Source organism: Trichosurus vulpecula, chromosome 4 (genome assembly GCF_011100635.1).
Source record: "Trichosurus vulpecula isolate mTriVul1 chromosome 4, mTriVul1.pri, whole genome shotgun sequence".
Taxonomy (NCBI): Eukaryota; Metazoa; Chordata; class Mammalia; order Diprotodontia; family Phalangeridae; genus Trichosurus; species Trichosurus vulpecula.
In genome coordinates, this window is record NC_050576.1 from 112,743,005 (window position 1) to 112,762,238 (window position 19,234).

General features: G+C 36.4%; 1 protein-coding gene across 2 annotated transcripts in view; it reads left to right on the plus strand.

The window, feature by feature from the left end:
* SYT14 (synaptotagmin 14) overlaps nt 1–19,234 on the plus strand; it is a 198,950-nt gene that overhangs the window by 111,555 nt on the left and 68,161 nt on the right. For both annotated transcript variants that reach the window (XM_036756108.1, XM_036756109.1), the window contains exons 3-4: nt 278–549; nt 7,247–7,696. In XM_036756108.1, coding sequence (XP_036612003.1) covers nt 278–549; nt 7,247–7,696 — 722 coding nt within the window. The remainder of the gene's footprint in view (nt 1–277; nt 550–7,246; nt 7,697–19,234) is intronic.

Here is a 19,234-nt window from a genome sequence, read left to right on the forward strand (position 1 = left end):
TTGTTTTTGTCCTTAATTATGTCTTTTGTCTTTTTCAGTGGAACAAAAAATATTTTGTCATTTCCCCAGATGCTGTTTTACAGGCTAAGAGGGTTAGAAGGAAATGGTTTTATTTCTCCTGAGAATTAACAGAGGAGAAATTATATCTACAAATATTGTAGTCCAAAATTATATGAAATTTTTCAATGAAATCTTTTGATCATCTAATTCTACCACATATTATATTAAAAATTAAAGCTCTAATTAAAGTATAACAAGAATTCTCACTCATTCACAGCAAACTGCATTCAAAGAATGAGAAGAACACCTCCACTGGATGAATTGCAGCCACCACCGTATCAGGATGACAGTGGCTCTCCACATCTCTCATGTACACCTTCAGAAATTGGTGACAGTAAATGTGAATTTTCTCACTGTAGCAACAGTCCAAGATGTTCATACAATAAATGCCCAAGCGAAGGAAGTACAGGACATGAAATAGAAAGTTTTCATAATAAAGGCTATGAAGAGGATGTGCCCAGTGACAGTACTGCTGTTCTTAGCCCAGAAGTAAGTAAAAGGGTACATAATGTTTCCATATGGTCTTTTGGGTAACAGTAGAGTGCCGTGGGTGTATTTGACCTTGTCTGTGGTAGTTTGTTGTCCCAGTTTACATCCTTAATCTAGTATTTACATTCTTGACCAAAGCTACTTAACTTCACATCAGGGAATCTTATGCTTATAATACTTTGGAATGCTGAAAAGAAAGTAGTTGGGGAAAAAAGACAAGATTTTATAAATAGGCTTGCTAGCATTATGGTTTCAACTTTAAAATAGCAATGTCAGTTCCTTGATATAATGAATTTTGGTAATGTTTATGTATTGATATCATCTAGAATAATTAATTTTTTTCCTTTGGGAGGAATTACATTTCTGACTCAGGACGAACAACAACAACTTACCATGCTTAAAACAAAAGTTATATTTTTTATATCAACATAAATAGGTTTAATTCTCTGTATTTCTGTTATAAGGTTTGAATTCATGGCAAATTTGATTTGCAGGATATTTCAGTGTTTGTTTTGTTTTTGAGACCAAATTGAGGCAAGAGAACGAGTAGAGTACTCAGATTTTTGAGACCATTTGGAAAGAATTGGTGTTTTTTTTTCTTTTTCTATAGGAATGCAATTGCAACTTTAGTTGTAGTTATTTCTTCCTAACCAGTGTCTTCAATTGGTAATTTCCCATTACAAATTAAAACTATATCATTGTGAACATTGATGACTACTAACATTTAGAGAATGATTTTCTAAATAAGTGAAAAGTACCCCTTGAAGTGTGGAAAGGACAGTGGATCAGGAGTGCTAAGCCCTGAGTTCTGTAAGAAATAATGATTGATAAATATGTTTTACATATATATATATATATATATATATATATATATATATACACATGCATACATACATATGTATGTGTGTATATTTGTATCATGTGTATATTTGTATCATGTGTATATGTGTGTGCATGTGGAGAGAGAGAGAGAAATTTCCTTTTTATAACTAAGATTTCAAGTGCTTAGCCTTGCAATAGCTGAGCTTTACAGTGTAGTCAACATGAGGGCAGCTTGATATAAAAGGGCAGCATAGTGTATTGGGAAAATCACTTGGTTTGGAGTCTTGGCACCTGACTTCAGAACCCAGCTCTTCCACTTCAGAGCTGTATGACCTTGAATAAGCCACCTCAACTCTCAGTACTTCAGTTTCCCCATAAGTAAAACGGGAGTTGGAAAATCTAATTTTTCCCTGAGGAAATTTCCAGCCCTAAATCTATAGTGTGATGACCTACCAAATCTAACATCAGGGAAAAGGTGGTTTTTCTACTGTGCCAGATAACTGATTGAATAAAAGTTCTAAACTAATGGGGAATAAAATCTGGTGTAAAACTTTGAAATCTCTGTAAAAGCACCTATTTGGAATTAGCACTCCCCCTCACTTATTATATACACCCACCTTAATTCTGGCTGCTAACTATTCATAGGATCATTTCTCAGATTCATATGAGGCTAAGGAGGCAGAGCAACTGAACTCTGGAAACCCAAAGGCATATTTGTTGCCAGGAGCCCAGAGGAAGATACAAGCATCTCTCTTATTCTGGCACCAAATATAGGCCCCATATGAAAAGAAGAGTTGACCCCATACTGTGATTATAGGCTGCGTGTTTGTTGACAAACTATTGTAATTCTGGGGAATCTGTGTCTGTTTTCCTTTGTGTTGTGACTATGTTTCTTCAACTGTCTTTTGCTTTGGATTGGATTGTAATCTGCTCAGAGTTTGAGGTCTTGGCAATGAATACTCTGTGTCATGGAGCTGGTAGGTGGTGTGGTGAATAAAGTGTTGGGCCTGAAGTGAAGAAGATTCATCCTTCTGAGTTCAAATGTGGCCTCAGACACATACTAGCTGTTTAATGCTGGGCAAGGTGTTTACCCTGTTTGCCTCAGTTTCCTCACCTATAAAATGAGTGAGAGAAGGATATGGCAAACCACTCCAGTGTCTTTGCCAAGAAAATCCCAAATGGGGTCATGAGAAGTTAGACACAACTGAAATGACTGAACAACAAAAACTTTTATGTCAGTAAGTAAATAATAGCTTCAACAGCTACACCTTCGGAGTGGAGTGGAGCCAAGATGACACAGAAGAGGCAGGGATTCACCATTGCTCTCCAAAATTCCCCTCCAAACAACTTTAATAACACCACAAAACCAATTCTGGAGTGGAAGAACCCACAAAAGGATGGGGTGAAGCAATTTTCCAGACCAAGACAACTTAGAAGGTTGGCAGGAAAGATCTGTCCTACCTGGGTGAGAGGTGTATCATAGTCAAGTACAGGCTGTACCAGTGCAGGCAGATTCCAGCAAACCAGCAGCAAGCTTTGGGGATGACTGAATCAGTTTTGGTGGTTTCTAGAACTGTCAATCCACAGATGGAAAGGGGGTTAAACAACTGGTCAGGAGGAGATTACAGGAGTCCCTTTGCTTCCCCTGGGTGCAGAACTCTGTCACATTGCCCATAAGTAGAGCCAGGTCATAGTCCCAGAGTGAGGAGCATCACTAGCACACCAGAGCTTTCAGAAGCAGAAGACTGGGGACCCTGGTCATAGTTTCACAATAGGAAAGAGTGCTTGTGGTCAATCACCACCTAGAGCACAGGCCAGGAAAGTAGTAAACACACCTCTCGTGAGATTATACCTCCTTAGAAAAACTAAAATTTACAGAGTCCCAGAACTAGCTCTCAAAACAGCTGCACACAAAAAAACCCTGAAGCTTGGGGTAGTGCCCCCTCTACTCCTGGAGCAGAGCTCAACTTTAACATAAAGTTAAAAGTCAAGAAATAAACTGAAACATGAGCAAACAATTAAAAAAGAACCTGACCATGAAAGTTACTGTGGTGACAGGGAAGGTCAAAACACAAACTCAGAAGAAGTCAACAGAATCAAAACTGATACATCCAAATCCTCAAAGAAAAATGCAAATTGTTCTCAGGCCCAAAAACAATTCCTGGAAGGTCTCAAAAAGGATTTTTAAATTCAGATAAGAGAGGCAGAAGAAAAAAAGTGGTTCAAGAAATGAGTGTGATACAAGAAAGTCATTTAAAAAGACTCAATGACTTGGTAAAGGAGGCACAAAAGTAGTGAAGAAAATAATATCTTAAAAAACAGAGTAGGCCAGATGGTTAAAAAAAGGCACAAAAATCCACTGAAGAGAAGAACTCCTTAAAAAGCAGAAATAGCCATATGGAAAAAGAAGTACAAAAATTCACTGAAGGAAAGAACTCTTTTAAAAGTAGAATGGGCCAAATAGGAAAGGGGGTACAAAAGCTCTCTGAAGAAAATGATTCCTTAAAAATTAGAATTGGGCAAATGGAAGCTAATGACTCCATGAGATAATCAGTAAACAATAAAATGAAATCAAAAGAATGAAAAAATAGAAGAAAATATGAAATATCTCATTGGAAAAACAACTGACCTGGAAAATCGATCAAAGAGAGATAATTTAAGAATTATTGAATCTTGTGAAAGCCATGATAAAAAAAGACATCATTTTCAAGAAATTATCAAGGAAAACTGCCCTGGTGTTCTAAAATCAGATGATAAAATAGAAATTGAAAGAATCCACCAATTACCCCCTGAAATAAGTCCCGAAATGAAAACTCCCAGGAATATTATGGCCAAATTCCAGAGTTCCCAAGTCAAGGAGAAAATATTGCAAGCAGCCAGAAAGAAACAATTCAAATGTTGTGGATCCACAGTCAAGATTACACAAGATTTAACAACTTCTACATTAAAGGATAGGCAAGTTTGGAATATGATATTCTGAAGGGCAGAGGAGCTAGGAATACAACCAAGAATCATCTGTCCACCAAAACAGTATAATTCTTCTGAGGGGGGGGGATTCAATGAAATATAGGACTTTCAAACATTCCTGATGAAAAGACCAGAGCTGAATAGAAAATTTGATTTTCAAAGACAAAACTCAAGAGAAGTATAAAAAGGTAAACAGGAAAGATAAATCATAAGGGACTCAATGAGGTTAAACTATTTACATTCCTACATGGGAAGATAATATCTGTAACTTCTGAGAATTATCATCATTCAGGCAGTTAGAAAGAATATACATAAACAGAGGGCATGGATGTAAGTTGATTATGATGGGATGATATATAAAAAATACATAGGAGTGAGAAAAAGGAATGCTCTGAGAGAAGGAGAAAGGGAGAGGTAGAATGGGGTAAATCATCTCACATTAAAGAAGTGTGAAAGAGCTTTTATAGTGGTTGGGAAGATGGGGGATCTAGGGTGCGGGCTTGCTTGAACCTAATGCTTATCAGAATTGACTCAGAGAGGGAATAACATACACATTCAGTTGGTCAGTCTCTCTCACCCTACAGGGAAGTAGGAAGGGAAGGATATAAAAAAAGGGCAGAGGCTGATAGAAGGGAAGGTGGACTAAGGGAGGTGATAGAAGCAAAATGTTTTTGAAGATGGAGAGGGTGAAAGGAAAGAGAGAAGAGGACAAACAGGGAAAATAGGATGGAGGGAAATACATAGTAATTGTAACTGAAAAAATCTTTACAGCAAGTTTCTCCCATAAAGGCCTCATTTCTCATATAGAGAACTGAGTCAAATTTATAAAATTAAGAGTCATTGATAAATGGTCAAAGGATATGAACAGGCAGTTTTCAGATAAAGTAATCAAAGCTATCTATAGTCATATGAAAAATACTCTCAATCACTATTGATTAGAGAAATGCAAATTAAAATAACTCTGAGGTGCCACTCCTCCACATCTATTACCTATCAGATTGGCTAACATGATAGAAAAGGAAAATGACAAATATTGGAGGGGATGTGAGAAAATTAAGACACTAGTGCACTGTTGGTAGATTTGTGAACTGATGTAACCATTCTGGAGAGCAATTTGGAACAGTGCCCAAAGGGGGCTATAAAACTATGCATACCCTTTGAACCAAGCAATACCACTGCTATGTCTGTATCCCAAAGATATTTTTAAAAAAGGAAATGGACCTTTGTGTACAAAAATATGTATAGCAGCTCTTTTAGTGGTGGCAAAGAAATGGACACTGAGAGAATGCCCATCACTTGGGAAATGGCTAAACAAGTTGTAGTATATGATGGTGATAGAATACTGTTGTAGGATGCTCTCAGAAAAACCTGGAAAGACTTACATAAACTTATGTAAAGTGAAATAAGCAGAACCAGGAGAACGTTGTACACAGTAACATCAATATTATACAGTAATCAACTGTGACTGACTTAGCTATTCTTAGCATTACAGTGATCCAAGGCAGTTCCATAGGACTTATGGTGAAAAATGCTATCCATCTCCAGAAAAAGAACTGATTGAGTCTCAATGCAGATCAAAGCATTTTTTTTACCTTCTTTATTTTTCTTGGGGTTTTTTGGTCTGTATTTTCTTTCACAATATGATTAACATGGAAATATGTTTTGCATGTCTACATATATGAAACCTTTGTCAAATTGCCTTCTCAATGAGTGAGGAGAGGAGGATGGAAGAGAGAGAACTTGGATCTCAAATTTTAAAAAACTAGTGGTAAAAACTGTTTTCACATGTAATTGGAGGGAAAATAAAATATTAAATAAGTATATAAAAATAACTTTATGAGCCTTTCCTATTCAGTAAACATGCACTTTCTCAGATGCACCTGTGTCAGAAGTTGTGGAACTCTGGCAGTTAACAGTCACAGGACCCTGACAAAAGGGACACATTGGTATATCTTTTTTTGATCATCCTTTCCTACGAAGTCTCATCTACTTTTGTCAGGCCTGACAGGCTTCTCCCCTGCAGATGTTGGTAGAGGAAAATCATGAAAGACAAGCAGTTCTGTCTGACATTCCTGGGATGCCCAGGATGGTTGAATTGGCATGTAATGATAATCCTCAAGAAAAGAATAGATATAATAATAGGAAGATTTCCTCTATTTGCTTTTAAACTTATTTTATTCTTTTCTTGCAACTTTGTAAACCTTTGAATTTTTCCATAGGAACTTTATGGATTTCAGAATCTCTTTATCTATAATGAATTTATGAAGCCATTTGTTTTTAACAATTACTAATGAAAATGTTTTGGGAATAAACAATATACATTGAGTGTTTGGAGGAAATTTTTCTGGGACCATAATGTTTATACTTTCAAATTAAATTTCCTTTATTTTTCAAGCCTTGGATATTTTTTCATATTAGTAATGATATTTCAGAGCAGTCCTTGAAAAATCCAAATTGTACCATAACTTTAACTTTCTTTTGATTTTCAACTCAGCTAATAATAGTTAGTATGTAAATATGTTAGTAATATGTATGTAATGTTAGTGTGTTTGTATGTATGTTAGCAATACGTATAATAATAGTTCATAGTTTTTAAAGTAAACTTTGGAAGTTTTCTGAATTTTACATATTTCTATTTATAAAGATTTCCCCCCTGTTTTTGAAAATCAAAGTTTTGAAATATGAAATTCTGTGATTTTTTTTAAAAGGCTAATATTTTGGAGTAGCTTCATTGCTTAGGTAAACTACCTTGGCCTCATAGATATAACTTTTTGTCCTTTTTTGTTCTCATTGTAATGAATTAAGGTCATATTAACATCACCAGGCTTAAGGAAGGTCATGCATATATTTCTCTAATAGACTGATAATAGGATTTCGAAACTGAAATGTTTAAATTTATTTTCCTTAGGATGTGTCAGCTCAAGGATCATCTTCACAACTTCCTAAACCTTTTGATCCTGAGCCAGAAGCTAAATATGGCACCCTGGATGTGACTTTTGACTATGACTCACAAGAACAGAAGCTCCTAGTAACAGTGACAGCTGTCACAGATATCCCAACGTATAACAGGACCGGCAGCAACTGCTGGCAAGTGCACCTTGTTCTTCTGCCCATAAAGAAACAGAGAGCCAAAACAAGTGTCCAGCGAGGGCCATGCCCTGTCTTCACAGAAACGTTCAAGTTTAACCATGTTGAATCTGAGATGATTGGAAACTATGCAGTTCGGTTTAGACTCTATGGTGTACGTCGCATGAAAAAAGAGAAGATTGTGGGGGAAAAAATTTTTTATTTAACAAAATTGAATCTTCAAGGGAAAATGTCATTACCTGTGATTCTGGAACCTTCTTACAGTATTTCCGTGAGTATCTAACAAAGTTCCCTCTGAAGAGTGTACTGCACACAAACACACTCACACACACACACACACTCACACACATGTACATATACGTGTGTATGCATGTACAATATGTATAGATATTGAATTATATGAATAATATACACATATAAAACAAAGTTTATATTTTATGTGATAGGCAGACCAACATAGTAAATAAAGGTCTGGACTTGGAGTCAGGAAGATGGCCTGGGTTCATATTCTTCCTTATCATCTGTGGGGCCATGGGCAAACAACTTAACCTTTATAAGCCTTAGGAAGTCTTTAAGATAACTTATATATGGGTTGCAATATGCTTTAGCTGAAGGGGTTTCTACCCTGAAAAAATCATGTCCTTAACAAATTAACATACGTAATGTAAATACATATACAGCTCATCTAGTTTTTCAATCTGTTTTCTATGTAGTGGTGATCTTGTTACAAAATATTCTTTTTTATTTTACAATTTCAAAGCTTTAGGTAGTTAGGAACAATTACTTTTCAATTCAGACTGCCCTTGCCATGTTTTTTTTTATTGTTATTGTTTGAGGTCTTTTATTTTTTGCACTATGAAAGAAATTTTATAGACTAGAATGGTATTTGAACCTGGTTCATGATAATTAAAGAATATTATAATATCTAATCAATGTGGGGCGATGGTATTTTTTGAAACCAAGAAGCCTATTTTTTAATTTTGCAAATTAATGTGTAAACTACATCTGCCACAGTTCTCAGTAATTTTATTTTAAAATTTTGGCATTTCCTGGCAAAATCCTAGAATTGGCAAACTATGTTAGCATCTGCTTTAATCTATATCAGAGATGGGGACTTTGTGGGGTTTTTTCACATTGACTGTCAGATTATTGAATTATTCAATGCGATATTATAAAAGAGGTATAAATCAATTCTTCTCTATGTCTGTGATAGGAAAAGAAGAAAATATGGGCTTAAATTAAAGCAGGTGGGAGTTGTAGCTGACCATAAAAGGAAGATCTTTTTCAGCAACATTCACTAAAAATTTGTTAAGTACATACAAGTGCACGGATAGGGCATTTGCATGCCTGTCACAAGTTTTAAAAATTGCACCCTCTGTGCATTATAGTCCAGCCAAGACTTTGAGCGTTTATGATACCACTTGAGACTTTACTTACCACAAAATGAATATATTCATTCCATGCAGAGTAGAATTATATCATGTTAATATGCATTTATAAAAAAGTAATGTTAAAAAGGACTCTTAAATTTTTGGAGGTGGTCCTAGCCAAAGTTGTCTTATCCCTCTGCAGGCTACACTGCCAGTTCATCTCCACAGGATTTTCTCTATCATGTCCCCTTTTTGAGATCGTCTTAAGTAACTACATCCCCTTGTTGCCATTCTGATGTCTAATATGGGGAGAACATCAGGCCAAGTGATGAAGCAGACATAGAGATGAATTTGACAGCATGGTGGTAAAGACAGCTTGAGATAATAAAAAGAGCCCTGGACTTGGGAATCATAAGACATGAGTTGTAGCCCCAGCTTTTATTAAATGCATGACTTTACAAATCTCTTAGCTGCTGAGTCTTAGTTCAGTCAGCTATAACTAAGGAGATTGGCTACATCATCTCTAGGTTCCATCAAGCTATAATATTTTACAAAACAAGTGTCTTACCCTCAAGATTACATTCTAGTAGGAGTGATAAGCCTTATTCTCAGATAACCATAATAGAGAATGTAATATATGTTGATCAGTCAACAAGCATTTATTAAGCACTTACCATGTGCTAGGCACTGTGCTAAGTTCTGGAAATACAAGGAGAAGCAGAAAGAAAGTAGTTTGTTCCCAAGGATCTTACTTCCTGAGGAGAGAAGACAGCACACAAAAGGGATCTGAAAAGGCAGTAGAGGATGGAGAAGGGACTCTGAATAGGGGCATGGAAGAAAAAGTCCTGTGGAGATAAATCAGCAGTGTAGTCTACAAAGGTGGGAAGTCATCTTTGGCCTGGGCCATCTCCATAAATTGCAGACTTTAGGAGAATCCAGCTAGTCAGATGGTGAGGCCACAAGGGCAGAGGCCTCCAGTGTGAGAAGTAGCCTAGGGTAAAGAGGTTTTTATGGCATGGAAGAGAAAGTCCTGTAGATATGAGTTGGTAGTACAGCTGCAAAGGGATGAAGAGGGATAAGATTGATATGAATCAAATATAATTAGAATTTTGAAGAGGAATATATTTCCATTCTGGAGAGATCAGGGAAGATTTCATGGCATAAGTGGCACCTGGGCTGAGTGAGTCATCTGAGAGTGAGAAGAATTTCAACAAGTAGAAATGAACAGGTAGGGTCCTCCAGGTGAAGTACAATGGCAGAAAATCCTAGGATGTGTTCCTGGAACAATTAAGTGTTTCAGGTTGATTACAGAATAAAGTGCTAAAAAGGGTATGAGATAAAGCTGCAAAAATGTAGACTGAAGACAGCTTGTAGAGAGACTGCCTTGAACACCCAATCTTTAACGTAGTGTAGACATTTAATGAATTCTTGTGAACTCATTGACCAGGCTAAGGAATTTGAACTTTATTGTATAGGAAATAGTGAGCTATTGAAGGTTTTTGAACAGTGAAATGCTGTGGTCATGTCTATAAATTAAGAAAATGAATCTGTCATTGTGAAAATAGAATAGGGAGTAAGACAAATAGAGGTGAAGAAACCAATAAGAATGCAATAATGAGGCCTAAATTAGGCTAGTGGCAAGTGGGAAAGGAAGCAAGGAAAAAATGTTAGTTATTGCAGATGTTGAACATATAAGATTGAAAGAGTCAAAGATGATAGTTGAGATTTAAAGCATGCCTTAAATCAAGAGGAAAAACAAGTTTGGGGGTGAAAAGAGCAAGTTTGGTTTAGACTGTTGAGTGTAAATGTCAGGGCTAGTAAAAGAGATTATGGTCAAATTCAATATAAAATAAAGAGGCTGGGGAAACAGCTTGCTTAAGAGAATAAAAGAAAGGGAAGAAAATTCAGAAATATGTGATCCCAGATTTCATGATTGCCAAAGAATTTGGGCCACAACCGGTTGAGGATTTGGGGGTGAGAGTTATTTGTCTTGAAAAAATGAATTAGTGGGTAAATATAAAAATACATATTCATTAAATAGGATCATCCCATTACAAATATTCTTGGGTTAGTGCCTTTTTTCAATAATTTTTAAAAAACCCATCTTTTAGAGTTAAAATCAACATATTCTTATCCAAAACTTTAAATTCAAAAATTATTTTTAAGTAAATACTTGAAAAAATTCATAATAGGAATAGCTGATTGTAAATGAATGAAGGAGCATTTATAAAACATTGTGTGCCAATCAGAATGCTAAGTACTAAAGATACAAGTAGAAAAATGGTTACCTTCTCTGTCTCAAGGAACACACACTCTCAGAAGGGTGGAACTGTCAACAAGCATTTGGATATTGTCAGCAGATCAGATGATAAATGAAGCAGGGTGGGAAGGCAGAAATGGTAGTGTTTCAGATAAGGCCTTATGAATGGACAGTGGCAGAGAGTAGATGGTAAGGCTTAGTGGTCCATCATCTCACTGGAAGGAACATAGTTTGGTGACTTTCATCCAAGTGTGAATAGTCCAATAACCTGATGGATTCTGGATGCTCCAGCCAGGAAAGGGAGTGAGGGATAGGTGGAAATAAAAGAGGGAGAGTTAACCCCTCACCGTGGCAGATATATTTACGTAGTCCTTATATGGCACTTGAAAATGTTTTCAGTTCCATCTTTGGTTTTCATAGCAACCTCATTTCCCAATATATCTTTACCATCTACCATTCCAAGGAAGCTATCCCCTATTACAAAGAGTGAAAAAGAGGGGGAAAAACTAGCAAAACTAACAACCAAGACTGACATTATCTGTAGAGTTCCACCCCCATAGTAACTCTCTTACCCCTAATCCCTGCCCACCCTGAGAGAGATGGAGAGAAGTTGTAATTACATCTCTTCCTTGGGGTGATTTAACAGCATTCTGTTTTTGTTTTGTTGTTTTTTCCATCTATCTTATTATGTCATTGTACATACTATCCTGATTTTTCTTGTTTGACTTTGCATCAGTTCTTCCTACGGTTCTCTGTATTTATCATAGTCAGCATTGAGTTTTATTTGTTTTGTTGTTGTTTTTCATTTACTTTGGTATAATCATTGTGCATATTGTTTTCCCAGTTCTACTTGCTTTGCTTTGCCTCGGTTCTTCCCTGATTTTTTATATTTCATTATATTCATATACTATGATAGTATTCTGTTACACATATAAGATTCTTAGCCATTCCTCAGTCAAGGGACATCTAGTTTTTTCTAGGCCTTTGCTACTATAAAAAGTATATTAAAAATACTCAGTTTATCTGAGAACTTTTTAAAATTTATATGCTTAGCCATGTGATCTCCTTGAAAGAGATCATTTTAGTCACTTAATAAATGCTTTTTGATTGATGAATTTCTTAGCATAATTTCAAATTGTTTTCCAGAGTGTTGGACCACACACAGCTTTGCCACCAGGCACAAAGTGTGCTATTTTTTCCACAACCCTTCCAACATGTACTCTTCCCATCTTTAGTCATCTTTGCCAATTTCCTGGGTGTAAAATGAAATCTCAGAATTATTTTGAATTATATCCTTCTTATGATTAATGATTTGGAGTAGTCTTTCATATGGTTGTTAAAAAATTTGATGTCCTTTTGAGAACTGTTTATATCCGTTGACCTTTTATCTATTGGACAACGTCTTTTGGTCTTCTATATTTGTATAACTTCCCTGTTAATTCAATTCATTAAGCATTTGTTAAGTGCCTGTTATGTGCCAGGCACTGTGCTAAGTGCTGGGGATACAAATAAGAAAAAGAAAGACAATCTGTACCCTCAAGGAGCTTACAACTAATGGGAGGGAGACAACACATAAACAGAAGCTGGAAATTGGGGGAGGAGGTACCCAACACAAAGGCATATTATTCCATGGAGTTGAAACCAAGCAGAACTGCAGATGGAAGGTGGAGTGAACTGAAAGTCCAGGTTCTACTCTCTATAAAGGAGTAATTTAGTATTCTACTCTCTAACCCTGAAATCAGAAGGGAGAGGAGGCTGAGGAAGGAGGTATCAAAAGCTTGAGTTAGAAGCATTGTGATGAGATGAAAAGTGATCAGCTAATCCCGGGAAGGGCATCTTATTCTGTGAAGTTGAAACCAGGCAGAGGTTTTAGATGGAAGGTGTCATGTTGCATATCAGACTCTGATCAAAGATAGTTGATAGAAAAATTTTTTCCCTATTGATCACTTCTCTTATCCTATTTGCATTACTTTGATCCATGCAAAAGTATGGACCATGCTTTTAAATTTTATGTAAGCAAAATTGTCCATTTCATCTTTTGTGATAACCTCTTTACCTTGTTTGGTTAAATGTTCACTTCGTATAGCTGTGACTATACAAGGTAACTGATCTGGTTCTCTTCCTTTTTTTCAAAAAGGTGTGACCTTTGACATTCAGGTCATGTATTCATTTTGAGTTTATTCTGGTGCATAGTGAAACCTAATTTATGCACAATGATTCTCTATTTTCCCCATGATTCTTGCCATATAGGGAATTCTTCTCACAAGTAGTACATATTCTCACGTTTATCAAACACTGGGTTACTGAGTTCAATTGTTTCTGATTCTTCCTTAGTCTTCTACTTCATAAGGTTTTGGGAAAATGAATAGAAGAGGAAAAAGATTTATGCCAAATGAGAAGCAAAAAAAAATTATTTAGGCTACTTTGAGGAGTTTGGACTAGTAAAGTAGGTCCAAGTTTGAATTTGGAAAGGAACAATTTGGAAATTTTGGGAGAAATTGAGGAAAATTTTGAGGCCATCTCCAGGAGCAAATACTGGTTCAGATCTTGCCTCCAGATTGTAAGGAAAGCAAACTGGAGGATGATTGAGAAGAATTAAAGAAGGCTTAAAAGGATTAGGGAATAGAAATTTAAGAGATTGACTCAGAAAGAATAGAGAAGCTAAGTAGCAAGAGAGGCTAGGTAAGTGAGATAAGGTAGTGCAAGGATTAGTGGATTACTCAAATTGATAGAGTGGTGTGGTGATGAAACAGGAGAGACTGTAGATTGATACTAGACTGAGATGCTGGGGAATTTTTCAAATAAAGAATTGGAATTTGAATGAGGTAGTAAGTAATCATTGTTAAAAGTTATAACCAGATGCTTAAAACTGAGATATAAACATCCACAAATAGTTGCAAAAAAAGGTAGAAATCTCCACTGTTAGGGAGAATAGTGAAACTGTGCAGAGATTTGCATGGAATGTGGGATGTTTATATTGCTATCCAGCTGAGTGACTGTTATTTTGTTCTATTTTGTCCTCTCCTAGGACAAGGTGAAGAGATTAGATGAATGCCTTTCCATACCCCAAGTTGTGAGTTAAAATGAAGGTCTCATAACGGAAATGGATACTAACTTTTAGTAGAATAATTGAGATTTTTGTTAGAGGAGGGATGACAACACTTGTCAGGATGATAGACCGTTGAAGAGTTACATAGACAAGAAAAAAAGAAAAATAATAGCTGTACGCTTACAGCTTAAAAACAGATTTGACTCTTCCTAGAGAAGAGTTAGATGCTCTGAGGAACTAGAAGCTGCTTGTTACACTAAAACCACAAAAGTAGTCAAGTGAGACATCATCTATTAAGGGACAGAAGAAGACTAGTAGTTCCTTCCTTAAAGACACTGAAACAGCTATTTGCTGACCTGATGACATCAGTAGAGATGTCTAATGTCTTCCTGATGTAGGTATCCAAGATCTGGTAGATAACTTTCCAAGACCTATCAAAATAGGAGACTACTACCAATTTTTGGTGTTTCTTGTGGACAGAAATGGCACTATCAGAAGGAACCTAAAAAATATTGCCAGTGATTATGAAGAGCAAGAAAATTAAGGTCATAGGGGCACAGATTATCCTCACTGTTGCTTGGCAAAGACAGTGGATACAAAAGAGAAAAATTAATTTGTGAAGTGAATGGCTGGCTATGAAGGTATTGTCTGAGAATGGGAAATAGATTTCTGGATCATAGCTTACAATATAGTATTGATAGATTCTTGGCCAGAGATGGAGTACACATAGCAAAAGGATGATAGGAATGTATTTTCCTGGTATGCTATAAATCTATCAAATGGATAAGATCTTATCAAAACTAAAAAGTATAGATAAAGGAGAAGATGACATTATATATATATAGCCAAAGTTAGATACTATAGGAAATAGCCACAAAGAAGAAAGAATAGCAGCTAAGATACCTAGAAATTTTGAGTAGACAAAACACAAGAATGAAGCCAGTAATAAAAACAAACATAGCCATAACTGTATATACACAAATACCCAAAGTTTTGTCAATAAATGAGCATTAGAGGTTCTAAAACAAATGGACAAGTTTTCCTCGTAGGAAACTCATGACTGAAGCACTGGGATATTTTATTCAAAAGAAACATGTTAAGTTAAAGAAGATTAGTAGGAAGGCTAGCATTGTGCGTTGAGGAGGTAAGCTTATGTGAGGAAATCTAGCAACCAGAGGGCTGAAGCATGATGGAGAACTTTTGAGTGAATGTCAAAGGAGGAATATATAGTTGTAACTTTTTACTTTGGAGTATACTACAGAGTACCTGGATGGATGGAAGAATAGATAATTTTGGAAAACAGAACACAAGCCTCATTTTCAAGGATGATATTGTAGTAATGGGAGAATTCAGATACCTAGACATCTTCTGGAGCTCTCTCTCCTAAAAAGTGAGCAGCTAATGACTTCTTGACTTAACTTAGTGATTATTTAATTCTTCAAAAAGTAGAGGAGTCAGTAAGAGGAAATCCTAATCTGAATGTGATTCCATTTACAAAGAGGAATTGGCTGTTGAGGTAAAATGCTGGAAACTTTGAGGAAATGTGACCACTCCATCCTAGAGTTTGTGATAGAGAAGAAAAATGGGCATAATCTGATATCTAGATTTTGGGAAAGCAGATTTCAGTGATTCAGATAGGATTCCTTGGAGGGAAATGCTTCAGGGGAAGTCAGCTCAGAAAGAATGAAAGATACTTCAGATTGAAATTCTGAACACGCAAAAGGAAACAATTGCAATGAGGAAGAGAAATGGAATTTTTCAGAAGAGACTGTTGTGAGTATACAAGAAATTCTTAAAACGTTTTAAAACAAAATTTAGAGAAAATGGAAGTAGGGCCAGGTACCAGAAGATAAATATAAGAGTATGGCATTCATGGTTTAAGAAATGCAAAAGCTTAGAATGAGGCAAGACTAGTGAGGGAAACTAAGGAAAATGAAAAGGCATTTGGTTGGTTTTTTTAAAGCTATCTTGTTTCTGAGGAGGGGGCATGGAAGAAGCATTTATTAAATGCTTGATATGTGCCAGGCACTCTGCTAAGCCCTTTACAAGTGTAATCTTATTTGAGCCTCACAACAACCCAGGAAGGTAGGTGCTGTTATTATCTCATTTTACAGTTGAGGAAACTGAGATAGTGATTGAAGGACTTGTCCAGAGTCACACAGCTAGTAAGTATCTGAGACTGGATTTGAACTCAGGTCTTCCTGACTCCAAGCTTAGTGCTCTATCCACTCTATACACCAGCTCCCTCCTCTTGAGAGAAAAAAAAAGATCGACGAGAGGATAGGACCTTTACTTAGGGTTAATGGGACTGTGATAACTGACAAGAGAGAAGGCAGAGCTGTTAAATTCTTATTTTGTTTCTCTTCTCTCTGCAAAGGAGATTGATTGTTTTGCTAAAAGTGACAGAACACAAATAACTAACTAGGAGTTGGTATCCAAGATAAGTAAGGAGTTATTAAGAGGCTATTTGGCTGCCCTTGAAGAATTGAAATCATCTGGCCCAGAACTGTGTTCTCAGCTCCTGAAAGAATTGACAGTTAGAATTGTTGAACCACAGTCAGTGATATTTGAAGGATAATAGAAAATGGGAGAAATGTCACAAAATTGGAGAAGGGCAAATGTCCCAATTTTCAAAAAATAAAAATGGAATAGAGCCAGCAAAATAGGGAAAATTCTAGGGAGGCTGTTAAAGAGATGGTTGAATATCTAGAAAGGGAAGAAATAATTAAAAGGGAAGTGAAGGAAACAAAGGTATTATCTTCCTGGTATTTTCCTTGCTCTTAGCTAGCCCCTGTTCCCTCTGCCTGCTTTTTCCCTGTTGAATTTAATATATTTCTACACCAAACTCTGTGTGTGTGTGTGTGTGTCTGTATGTGTGTGTATGTATATAACTCTTCTTTGTCTGATTCAGATTAAAATGATACTCCTCTGATGCCCACTCTCCTTCCTTCATGTTTATATACTCTTCTCAAGCACATTAAATATAAGTAATTACAAATTCCACCCAACCTTTTTCCTCCCTTTTAAACTAATATAATCCTCATTTTACCTTTCCTTTTCTTTCTTCTCTTAAGACCCTTAGAGCAGAACCAATCCATCCTCACAGCTCCTGTTTTTCTTATTTAACCCTTTCCATGCCCATTGAAGACATTAAGGCTCTAAAGGGGCACTTGTTTTTTCTTTCTCTATTAGAATGTGAGCACACTGTATCATCATATAGCACCTTCCAATTGCTTAGTTACTTTTCTGTGTTTCTCTGGATTCTTGTTTTTGTATTTCAGAGTTCATACTCAGCAGTTATCATTTTATCAGAAATACTTAAAAGTCCTCTGTTCCATTAAAGATCCATTCCCCACCCCTACAGATTATATTGAGCTTTTCAAGGTAAGTTACTCTTGGGTGTAATTCTACATCTTTTGCCTTTTGGAGCATCAAATTCCAAAAATTCCTTTTGTTTATACTAGGAGTTGCCAGATTTTGTACAATCTTGACTATGGTTGTTTGGTACTTGAACTGCTAATTTCTAGAAACATGAAGAATTTTTTTCTGTACATGAGTGTTCTAGATTTTGCCAATGACATTCTTGGGACTTGTTGTTTTGAGTTTTCTTTCAGGAGGCAATTGGTGGGTTCTTTCTGTCTTCACTTTGCTATCTGGTTCTTATAGATCTGGACCATTTTTATTTAGGGTTTCTTTAAATATAATGTCCAGACTTTTATTTGGAGGTAAGGGATCAGTTTTATATATGGAATCTTGATTTATTTTTTAGGTCAGTTGTTTTCTTCTAGTATTTTTTTGCCATAGAGTTGTTGATTTCTGTTTTTCTATTCTAGTTTACTGGAAGTCTACTGAAGTTTACCATTTTCTCTTCTAAGTTCTTAATTCTCCTTTGTATTCATTCTTCCAGAGATTTTACTCCTTTTTTGTCTTTTGCTTTAAGTATTCATGTATTACTTATGGAAAATTCATTTTTCCTTTGAATCTATTGCTTACAGTTGTTATGGAGTTGTTCTTTCCTTCTTTTATGAAATCTCTAGATCTCCAGTAATTTTTGTACCACTCTCTGTTTTCTTTTGGTTATTGTTTTCTTCTACTTTAGTTCCTGAATTGGTGCTTTATGCTATAATTTTGTGTATTTGTATAGTGAGGGGGTGAGGTCAACCCTACTTGATCTCACTCTGGGCCATTGGGATTCTTGTATGGATCTTCATCTTTGAGGTTTAAAAACCTCTGGATCATTGAGATTCAAAACACTGAATCTCAAAGGTCGTCCTTTGCACCCCTGCATGGAAGACAGAGTGCTAGGGACCTCAGGATCCACAAGCACCTGGCTGTCCAAGTCTTGAGTAATCACTTACCCACTAGCCACTTTGACTCCTTGGGGCTTCCAAAGTCCTCATCCTGAGGCTTTCTCACCTCTTCAAGGCTTTTTGGCAGGGGAAGGTGAGTTCTTTCCCCAAAAGTCTTACCCTTCTAAATAAAAAGGGAGTACTCTTTAAGGCCTTGCAACCCCTCAGTCATCCAGGTGCAATATGTCAATGTTATCCTCAACCCCTCACTCTCTTTTACCCCCTCACCTCACATCCAACCTCTTCCCAAGTTCCATCAGTTCTGCCTTCCCAGCATCTTTCATATAAAATCCTTCTTCCCTCTGACACTGCCACTACCATGATTTAGGCCCTCATCACTTCTTACCTGGACTAAAGCAATAGCCTTCTTGTTGGTCTCCTTGCATCAGGTGTCTCTCTACTTCAGTCCATTCCCCACTCAGCTGCCAAAATAATCTCTGTAGCAGAGGTCTGGCCATATCATCCCTAGTCAAAAAACTTTAGTGGCTCCCTATTACCTCCAAGATCAACTATAAAATCTTTTGTCTGGTTTTTAAAGCCTTCTATAACCTGACCCCTTCCTACCTTACCAGCCATCTTCTAATTTACTCCCACTCTCCCACCCTACAATCCAGTGATATTGGCTTCATTTTTCTTCCTTGCACAGGATACTCTATTCTCCCAACTCTCTGACTTTTCACTGGCTGTCTCCCATTCCTGGAATCCTCTCTTTCCTCATCTTGCTTCCTGACTTCCTTCAAGATTCTCTAAAATCATACTTTCTACAAAAAGCCTTTCTTAT